The sequence below is a fragment of the Lissotriton vulgaris genome, chromosome 5 (assembly GCF_964263255.1).
Source record: "Lissotriton vulgaris chromosome 5, aLisVul1.2, whole genome shotgun sequence".
In the NCBI taxonomy this organism is placed as follows: domain Eukaryota; kingdom Metazoa; phylum Chordata; class Amphibia; order Caudata; family Salamandridae; genus Lissotriton; species Lissotriton vulgaris.
In genome coordinates, this window is record NC_141693.1 from 1,674,736,378 (window position 1) to 1,674,747,010 (window position 10,633).

General features: G+C 44.4%; 1 protein-coding gene across 2 annotated transcripts; it reads right to left on the reverse strand.

The window, feature by feature from the left end:
* Positions 1-1,229: 1,229 nt before the first annotated feature.
* Positions 1,230-8,025, reverse strand: LOC147716933 (uncharacterized). Of its 2 annotated transcripts, XM_086923803.1 has the most exons (4): positions 7,885-8,024; positions 3,177-3,249; positions 2,866-3,070; positions 1,230-1,523 (listed from the first exon to the last, which is right to left on the reverse strand). In XM_086923803.1, exons 1-4 carry the CDS (start codon positions 7,978-7,980, stop codon positions 1,388-1,390), a joined length of 510 nt encoding a protein of 169 aa, XP_086779929.1. In that variant the 5' UTR covers positions 7,981-8,024; the 3' UTR covers positions 1,230-1,387. The 2 variants fall into 2 exon arrangements, with proteins under 2 accessions (XP_086779929.1, XP_086779930.1); XM_086923804.1 differs by lacking the exon at positions 3,177-3,249 and having other exon boundaries at positions 2,866-3,069; positions 7,885-8,025.
* Between the last annotated feature and the right edge of the window lie 2,608 nt (positions 8,026-10,633).

Here is a 10,633-nt window from a genome sequence, read left to right on the forward strand (position 1 = left end):
GTGACGCTTCACTGCACTTCACTGATGGCCCCCTCACTGTAGTGGTAATTCTGGTGGCAGTGGGGGTGGCTTTGCAGCTGTAGAGGCGGTGGCCGCTGTGCCCTAGTCAAAAAGGAAGATCATCCTGGAGTGATTCTGAAGTCATTGGATGGCTTCAGCCAGCCATTCCTGGGGACGTCATGCCAGGCCATCCTGAAGTCTGCCCACAGGGCTGATTATTTAAATGGGATGACTCTTACTGTAATCACAAAAACTACGCTAGGATGGTGTTCCGATGACTATTACTGTAATCACAAAAACTACGCTAGGATGGTGTTCTGATGACTCTTACTGTAATCACAAAAACTACGCTAGGATGGTGTTCTGATGACTTCCACTGAAAGGGAGTGATTACCTTTTACAACTCCACGAATACTAACTGACAACATCAGGATGAGTGAGAATGACTCCTGGATGGGCTCTAGACAATTTAAGGATAACTGATGATTATCCCTGGATGATTCTATAACCGCTTCAGGATGGAAGTCAATTACTCTGGTACTTAGGTTTTGTAATGGAAGGGTACCCTTCCATAACCCAAAAAATACTATGTGTACACAAAAGTGAAACTTTTCCCATTTCGGATGTGTTGAAAAAAACTGAAAACGCTCCTATTTCCTAAATAAACTCCATGTCTATCATGTCCCCTCCCTCTTCCCTGCCCTCTCCTCTGGATAAATCAAACATTATAGCGCGGGGATGCCTTCGGGTCACCAGGCGCTCTACAAATCGTTAAATAAATAAATAAATATTGTACCAAATACCAATTTGCTCTTGTTTGCAAATCCCGAAAATTTTGAATCAGGTCTGCATTATAAACTCAAGCAAACCAGACACAAAACGTCTCTAAATCTGGTCCTAATACTCAGATTATTTGTCCTGCATTGGAAAGATTACTTTTTAAACTCTAAAGTGAGAGGTAGACACTTGTATAAAATACAAGTTGCTATTTTTGGCTATGTTTGTGCTGCAGAAATACCACAAGCACCTTTACATAAAAGAAGTGGCCTGCAGCAATGTTATACCTTTGCATTCAGATCAGCTTAACATGTGCCACTACTCCCATACTCCTGACTCACTGGGATTTGCCTTCTTTAGAGGTACAGAGCATTATCGGACGCTGTTTGACATGGTGACCATTTGCAAAACACTAACCAAAATAGTGGTAAAGGAAAAACATTATCAAAAGGGAGGTTTCAATGTAATTTTATTTATCTAAAGCACATATTTGGCCCCACAGGGGCCAGGATACCAAACAAGAGAAAACATCCAGAAAAAAAATAAGATCCGGGGAAGAAAGGCCAGACTAATGCAACAATAACAAATAGCTCAACGAAAACCAGCAACTTCATGGCTTGATTCTAGATGCAGAGATTTTCTTAATCCTCTTCTGGCATTGCAAATTTTTATAGCCAGCTTCCTTCTCATACTTCTGTTGTCCAGTGATGACCAGCCGTTGGCACTGCACACAGACTTCATAAACTCTGGGAAAACAAAATAACATACATCAGTATCATGTTCCCACCATTATTTATGGTTTTTAATACAGCTGGGCTGCCTATCAAAAGTTCCAATTCCATTATTTCATACAGTCTGCCAGATGAGATATGGTTAGGGTTACATGGTTCCTAAGTGAAACATTAAGGCCACTTGGTCAAAGTTTGGCACAGCTTAGAGCAAAGCATTGATGAAGAGGGGGCCAGAAGCTGAAGAAAAAAAAAAAAAAAGGTTCCCTTATGAACTATGAGCCCCTGGTCCACAATGACAGTTCTAGCCCCCAAGTAGCAGTGTGTCTTCTCTGGCTCTTTCACCCTTTTGAAATGCTGGGGTACTTGATAAAGACTGTACAAATGTAGATGCATTAAAACAAGCATGGGCCATAGTCCTGTTCAATAGACGCGGGCAAGCTTCCTCTGCAAACAGAAAGTAATCAGTGCCAAATTTCTTTACAAAACCATCATTGAGGCAGCCAGGGTGAGTCTGAACTGTACTTGCAATTATCATATTTGGAAAACAGTTGTCTAAGAAACTAGCATAGTGACCAGAAATCAAAAAAGGAGCTTACTACCAAGTGTTAGGACCAGGACCAACTGATCTAATTATTAGGGAGTTGATCCAGTCTAAATAAAAGCTGCGAGCACAGTATATTTTGTAAGTGCAGTTTGCTATCACTCATTCATCCAGTTTGAGAACCTCACACCTGGACCTACAGATTTACAAATGAAATCCCAACTCAAGGCTTTGCGCCAGATTTGCATTCCATTTGTAGCACAAGATCAGCACAAACTGTTAAGAAATTACAAGGCACCCCCATTGCTCTTATTGTTCTTTTGCAGACAGCTGTTAAGCAATGATGGAGTCATCGTTCAGTTATGATACAACCTCACATATGCAAACATACAACACAATGTATAATGAATTGTCACAATCCCAGCTCAACTGAATGTTAATTTCCTTACTGCAACTATTAAATCATTTCAAATTTGTTGAACAAGGATCCACGCTACATCCTCCTTTCAGCATCTAAAAGAAGTAATTCTGAAGTTTGCCTTAATCAATTACAGAAAACCTGGTTCACAAAAAACAAGGCCCTAAACACACACCATTAGTGGCATTAGATAGAACAAGGCTCAGGCACAGAGCTCCATACTCAGACTCAAGGACAGCAGGGTAGGGGCATTGTCAGTCGCACCCTCTCCATTTGCAGACAGGGAGCGGGGTGGAGTGAAGTGTGAATAAATTGGGAAGTCCGGGACAAGAATGTGCTTTGCATAAGTCACAGCTCTGCCTAGCATTTCCTGCACTCCCTGTGTGTTGTTGACTTACTTGTTCGGGTCCTGTTGTCCTGCAGTCAGGAATTTGTGGATCCTTGATTGGACACCTCTGACATGTTCCAGCCCTGACACGCGGGTCTTCCTCTCCCAGGTCGTTGATATCTTCTTCCGGGTTCCTTCGCCTCTGTGTTCCCTCGCCAGAGGTACATGCTTGTGTAGCTGTTTCTTCGCACCAGAGTTTCTTCGGCCTCTCGTCCTGTACAGAATACAATGAGAAAAAATATATATTTAACCAAAGAATCCTCGTCTATCTGGTATATGGTAGGATGATGGTATACATATTTAGAAGGACATAGGTACTTATCTGATTTATCTGATCCAAGTAGAGTGGAGAAATGGTTATTCTTTTGTTTCTCCTTTTTAACACAGGCTGGCTCTAAAGAGAAAATAGATATGTTTGTTTCCTGATTTCTTAAGGAGAGCGAAGGAGGGAGAGAGAGCGCAGGAGAGAGAGAACGAGAGAAAGAGCGCGAGCGAAAGAGAGAACGAGAGAGAGAGAGAGGGCGAAGGAGAGAGGGGGCGAAGGAGAGAGGCAAGTGACAGAGGATGCATTAAAGACGTTGATATGATGGGTAAATTATGTGTGGTAGTGGGCAGACGGGGTCATCTTTGGGGGAATTTTGCACTTGTTATCAAATGGAAAGTCATCCAGCAAGCATAAATGAGTGACTGTGGCAAGTAAGGGTGAAAAATCAACTCGTGAGAAAAAGCCTACATCGGAAAAAGGGATAAGCAGACTTATTTGTGCCTTGGCACCGTGCTCCTCAGTGAGCAGCGCTGTAATGACACAAGGGGTCCTTTTCTCCTTCTGATGCACACGGCTTTGTTATTGGAATGTGGATTCATGGTATGGCAATGCCTTGGATCAAGGAGGGCGTGAAATTAACAGTTGAAATGACACACTAAGGTGAAGTTACATAACGAAGAAGTTTAAATGAAGGAATAATGTTTGTATATAGTGTGGAGCAATAACGTAATGAAACTTGAGGTGAGACCCCTGCAGATCACATTGAGAGGCTGCCCTCCAGACTTTCTCAGGAGCTCTGAGGCCACGTTACGGTGCTGAGCGGCTCCCTGGAGTTCGGGACCCCCTGTACTCCAGAGGCCTTTGTTATGCCACTGGTGTAGAGTCTTTCGAAATGTGGAAACTGCACCAAATCATGTAGCTAGTTACAACCTACGACAGAGATGGCGGCAAAGGCTTTTCTTCTCTTACAGGTTACATTGTATCTCATGAATGCATAAGGCCTCATCAATATTAATGAGGGAAGAGCCAATTGTATGCTGCTCCAGTACTCTTCTGTTGCTGGAAGGCACTTGAAAACTTTTTATAATGCTCGTGAAATTTCCAAATTTCGGGTTATATGACATTTGCTACATTCTATCCATTTTTGTGGCTACAAAATCTCGCAGTTTATACTGACTGAAGCAGAAAACGTCTCGTAGGAGACATTTTCTTGTGTGCAGCTCGAGTGTATCTCATGACTTTTGAACGTGAGCTATGCCCACCCACACATTCAATTTTCATGCAAGATACCAACATAAGTGGATTTCATTAAATTTCATATAATTTTAACTAATTTTCAGAAGGCATACATTTTCACGTTTGCATAGGCCTTATTCTAGAGACCTGGCGAAAGCCAGATAACGGAAGTACGTGCCAGCAGTTCCTGAATTTAGTGCCGAGAACTGACTAGCATCTTTGGCAGGAGGAAAGTCTTTTGTCAACTGCAGTGGCTGTACCCTAGCAAATATTCACTTTTGAACCGCGACTTCGCCTGCTAAAAGGTGCTCATTTGTTTTAACTTGTGTTATCAATTTTATCACACACTCTAATACCACAAGCCGCGTTTCTACTACATCTCTACTTATACCGATTTGGCCAGAGTCTGTCGTTTCCGCTCTATCGGTATTAGGGGCCATTTTGTTGGCCTTAGTATAGTAGGAGCCTGCAGCCTTCTCAACAGAAATCTGATTGGCAGAAGCGAGGCCTGCATCTCACAGGAGAAGGGAGTGGGTTCTGTGCAAGTCATCCTTCCTATGTTGACGCTCCACCTCCCTGTGTTTTACTGTTCAGAACATATTCTTCGTTTGCACATTTGCTTTATGCAAATAAGCTGCAAGGGGCCTGTACTGGCGCTAGGCAGCTTTTTTTGCGCCAGCCCTAGGAGAAACACAGGGGTGCTCCGTATTTTTGTAAATACTGCGCATCCCTGCAGTTAGAAAATGTCGGAGCGCAGCGCTGCCAAATTTGACATAGCACCACGCGCTGGCATTTTCTCCTACATAGGCCCCTGGATGTCAAATAAATGTCCAGAGCTACTGACTTTGGAGCTAGGGAACCAGGATCAAGTCTTGGCTTCAGCACAACATCATGTGACTCTTGGCAATCACTTAATCTCCCTGCGCCTACAAAATATGAATGTGCCCTTATATAATGTAACTGATGCTCATGTAAAGCACTCCAATACCATCGGGTCGAGTTGGCGCTATATAAAACTGCAAAAAATAGAATAACTTCCCATCTAGTATTTTTTATTTATTTATTTGGCACATTTGTAGAGCGCTCTGTTACCCGGAGGTGTCCTGGCGCACAAAGGATTACTGTACTTTCAAGTAACAATGCAATACTTTGGGAATCACACCAAAAACCACCAAGACAAAAATACTTTCAGGCAGCAATGAAGAGAGTAAACCGTCGGACATAACATGAATCTTTTCTCCATAAAAGAACACAGAAGGAATTGGGCCAACTATTTGCATGAAGCATATCATTGCGCACTTTGCACTTATTATCAGGAGACAGCCATTCCCTGTGTATGATGTTGCACTGGAGCAAAAGAAGGGAACAGAAACTATGAAAACGATTTAAAAAGAGGAACCTGCACGAGTAAGAACGCAGTGAATTATTGTTTAAACACAGAATGCATCTCGGATGGTGATTAATTATAAGAGACTTTTAAGCGCACAGGTGACAGAGAAAGGAGTCTCCCCTCCGCCGCGCGCGCGCCCCCCACCCCCATGGTTGGGTCCTCTAGATTTATCAAATTTACTACATAACCTGTTTGGGTTACATTTCAAAAACATCGCAGCAGCGCCAACAAAGGCTGTGCGTGATAATTAATACCAATAGAAACTCCCTGCAAAATTAACCTTCACAAAGTCTGCCTTGACACGAAACACCCACACGTCGGTGTCACCCCTTGTGACTGGTGTCACCCGGTGCGGTCCGCACCCCCCGCACCCCCCTAGTGACGCCACTGAGGAACTATGTAGATGGTGAGACACTTTATAAACTTTTCTGGTACAAATCTTACAATGTACGCAGTGGGTGATACCATTTTAATAGAAAATTGTGGACGTAACTGCCTCATGGCATTTGTATTTATGCTTAAAACACGATTAAGCTCCTCGAATTTAGAACCGCTAATGTGCATTTGTAAGGGAGCAATAATGCTGTTAAATAGGTTCCATGTTGCTTTGCTGTTTGCAGTTATACTCCATTTAAAATTAATGGAAGTTTGATTTTGAAATGTTAACACAGGATTCTCTTCTACCTCTGTTAGAACACTTCCCTCACATATGTAACATGTGCCACGCCTCCTTAGTGAGACCTATTAGGCCACACTCCCGGTTGCATAGGCCCCATACCCTTAATTCTTCTTCTTAGGCCACACTCCAAATAAATACCATTTTGCAAACTTTTAACACCAACGTTCTATGCCACCAGGCACCGAATAGTGTAGGCCTTATTATCTTGATTCTAATGGGAGCTGCCATCACAACATATCCATTTAATTACTGCCACTGGAATTTTGGCAGACCACAGGGCTTCAGCAATGTTTTATGCACACAAAGCTAGTTACTTCAGCTTTATGTCTGGGTACAACAGTGCAATGCCAAGGCACAAAGGTTCACTGTTTGCTGTATCAGACATAGTTCTTTGCTTACATCAAGGGAAAAAATGATGAGAGAAAACTCTTCGGGATGTACCAGGGCCTGGGTATGAGGTCGGAAAGGCCAGCGTTCATCATAAAACCATGGGGCTGAATTTAAAGAATACAAGGTTAGAAGAGTAACACATATGGCTTACGGCGAGTGAGTTTTACTAGGAACCTTGCTCTCCTGGTGGCCTGGAGAGCTAGGAGGCACCCTCAAAGAAACAATGCGTGTTAGCCAGAAGGCTATGAATAACGTCATACACTTGCAAGAACTCAAGGACCATAAAACTCTTACAAATAAAGACTACATTCAACAAGAGAAAACGTGAAGTAAAAAGGGATGCACTGAAAAGGGACGTCAGAACTAACGAAATATGAATACAAGTCCATAAAACCAACTATCCAAGCGGGCTGAGCGGGAGTTAGCAATAACTAACCCTTCAACTTTGTTGAAATTGTATTTTTTTCAAACTGGGTCCAACTGGGTATCTAGGAATCTGACCAGAACAAAGCATCAACTGAGTTTGAAACCGGGTAGTGCGATCGAGTACGCCACTAGTAACTGATTGGAAGAACCCATTGTTTCAGTGATGTCGAGGCTTCCTGTATATTCCTGCTCCCCAGTGACGCCACTGATACAGACAAACATCAAACACACACGCAATCACGCACGCACACACATTGCAACGCATTCATTACACTAACACGAAGCACACACCTTTATCTTAGTGGGCCACCCGGTCACCGGTCAGGCGTACACCCTCAGCTTGGAAAAGTGTGCAGCCAACGCATCGGGTGCCACATCAACCAAAGAAATTGTCCTTTTTTCTTTATCTGCAGGGAGCTGCGTCTGGCCCACTTATTGAAAACTCGTGCTTTCCGAAAAATGAGGAAGCTCGTCTGGGACGGAAACTGAGCAGCTGGGACCGAGAGCGGAGGACTGCGGCTCTTTTTTAAGGAATAAGGCAGCTGCGCTAGAATCTGGGGGGCTGACCCAGGATATGGGCGCGTGCAGATCCGTGGAGCTTGCCCCGGTGGACTAACATCTACCTAGCAGCTGCAGCACTTACCGGAGTATACACGCTGGAATCGATGAACTTGTGATGCTTTGGAAGTGTAGTTGGAAAAATAAAGACTGATCCCGATCCAACGTCCATTATGGCCATTGCCCTCACGGTATTCGTTCTTGCCGCAGACCAATAACGTCACTTCCGGCGCTCCCGGATGTGCGTAGGCTTTTGCACGAGGAATCCACCGGCTTCAGGATCAGGATATGCAAGAGTGAGAGAGAGCTGCTCTCCATTGGCATTGTGTTCGAGACAGCTGTGCTTTTTACAAATGTATTTTAGTGAGTGAATTCGGCAGTCCCAAGGACTTCTACAAATTAGCTTGTTTTCCTTTGCAAGACCATTCCTCTTTAGGGCCATGAGCAGGTCTGTCCGCAGTTGTCTAATAAGTCTAACAATCGGATTCCATGGAAATACTCTATGAAGGAAGTGCAGCCTGGGTGTACAGAAAGTATCATTTGCAATCACAGCAGCGCCTCCCGGCATTCTGCATTCATAAACAGTTTTGGGGTTTGTAGGGCTTTTGGATTTTAGGGCGTACAGGGTCATTTTAGGGTTGAGGGTGGGTTTGTGTTTTGGGGGGCCAGGTGTAATTTAAGGGTTTAGAGCATGTTTTGGTTTTGGGGTGCCAGGGTTAATTTTAGGGTTTAGAGTGTGTTTGGGTTTTAGGGTACAAGGGTTAATATTAGGGTTTAGGGTGTGGTTGGGTTTGGCGTGCAAGGGTTAATTTGGGGGTTCAGGGTGTGTTTGGGTTTTGGGGTGCCAGGGTTAAATTTAGGGTTTAGGGTGTGTTTGGGTTTTAGGGTACAAGGGTTAATATTAGGGTTTTGGGTGTGTTTGGGTTTGGTGTGCAAAGGTTAATTTGGGGGTTCAGGGTGTGTTAGGCTTTTAGGGTGCAAGGGTTAATTTGGGAGTTCAGGGTGTGGTTGGGTTTTGGGGTGCCATGGTTAATTTTAGGGTTTAGGGTGTTTTGGGGTGCCATGGTTAATTTTAGGATGTTTGAGTTTTAGGGTACAAGGGTTAATATTAGGGTTTAGGGTGTGTTTGGGGTTGGTGTGCAAGGGTTAATTTGGCGGTTCAGGGTGTATTTGGGTTTTGGGGGTGCAAGGGTTAATTTGGGGGTTCAGGGTGTGTTTGGGTTTTGGGGTGCCATGGTTAATTTTAGGGTTTAGGGTGTGTTTGGGTTTTGGGGTGCAAGGGTTAATTTGGGAGTTCAGGGTGTGTTTGGGTTTTGGGGTGCCATGGTTAATTGTAGGGTTTAGGGTGTGCTTGGGTTTTGGGGTGCCATGGTTAATTTTAGGGTTTAGGGTGTTTGGGTTTTGGGGTGCCAGGGTTAATTTTAGGGTTTAGGGTGTGTTTGGGTTTTAGGGTACAAGGGCTAATATTAGGGTTTAGGGTGTGTTTGGGTTTGGTGTGCAAGGGTTAATTTGGGGGTTCAGGGTGTGTTTGGGTTTTGGGGTGCAAGGGTTAATTTGGGGGTTCAGGGTGTGTTTGGGTTTTGGGGTGCCATGGTTAATTTTAGGGTTTAGGGTGTGTTTGGGTTTTGGGGTGCAAGGGTTAATTTGGGGGTTAAGGGTGTGTTTGGGTTTTGGGGTGCCATGGTTAATTTTAGCGTTTAGGGTGTGTTTGGGTTTGGTGAGGGGGTAGTATTACAAAGCGTATGACACCTTACACAACATGTTTTGATAAAGCCAAACCAAAGTTAGCAATGACCGCGAGGATCATAATGCACTTAAAAGTCATCAGGAACAATGTCATCTTGTAAAGTTATCGGAGAGTCATTTAGAAGTCATCCTTAAATCATCATGAATAATGACACCTACTAAAGTCATCAGGTACTCCTTTTGAAGTCATCCTTAAATCATCACGAATAATGACACCCACTAAAGTCATCAGATAATCATTTTCAAGTCATCCTCAAATCATCAGGCTGAGCTTCTCCAGCTTTGCTGATGACTTCAAGAGCTTGATGATGTCTGATGACGTGTAAATGACTTCTAAGGTAGTTGGATGATCATCCAATGAATCTGGGATGGCTTCTAAAGTAATCCTGTTTGACCTGGGTGGTTAAATTGTCCCCTCGCTGCGGTGATATCGGCTGTGCTTTGAACATCAAGCACGCCTCACACTGCTCACTGCTCTCCCACTCTCCCGCCGCGACCTCGCCCTGCCACACTTCGCTTCACCCGCCTCGCCTGTACCGCGTTCGCCTCCCGTTCTCTTACGCTGGCTCACAGCAAAGATGGCGGCATGGGACAGGCGTCTCTCAGTGCAGGGGCCCAGGAACTTCAGGAGCACTCCAGATACAGCCGGGGCACTGCAAAAGCAAAAGCACGGAGTCTGGATCCGGAAGTCCAACAGGCTCATTCAATTTAACAGTTCTAAAACCCTTGCCGTCATTTGCCTTCTGTAAACCAGACGTATTGGATGCCTGGGTGGACAAGCATGTAAGGTGGCTTTAGGTTGCTGTTTGCTGTGCTTGTTGCAGATTAGGTCTGCTGTTTGCTGCGCTTGTGGAGTTTTAGGGTGCAGTGAGCGGTGAGAATGTAGCAAATGCAATACATGCAGTAAGTGCAGTGAGCCCAGTATTTAGCCACTTGTCTTTGTCTCCCTGCTCCCTGCTTGCCTCTGCGTCCTCTCCTTTCCAGCCACTGGAGCAAATGAACAGTCTGAAAGGCCCGGGCTGGAGTGACCTAAGAGAGCAGTAAAGCCAAAACTGCTGGAGGAATCCCCTACAATCGAATCTGCGCAA

Excerpts from the sequence above, each read along its gene's own strand:
- LOC147716933 (XM_086923803.1), bottom strand. The coding sequence starts at position 7,980 with ATGGCCATAATGGACGTTGGATCGGGATCAGTCTTTATTTTTCCAACT. Across the intron at positions 3,071-3,176 it reads CTTGGATCAGATAAATCAGA|GGACGAGAGGCCGAAGAAAC; the intron begins TAAGTACCTATG and ends GTATTCTGTACA. Across the intron at positions 1,524-2,865 it reads GGACAACAGGACCCGAACAA|AGTTTATGAAGTCTGTGTGC; the intron begins GTAAGTCAACAA and ends TTGTTTTCCCAG.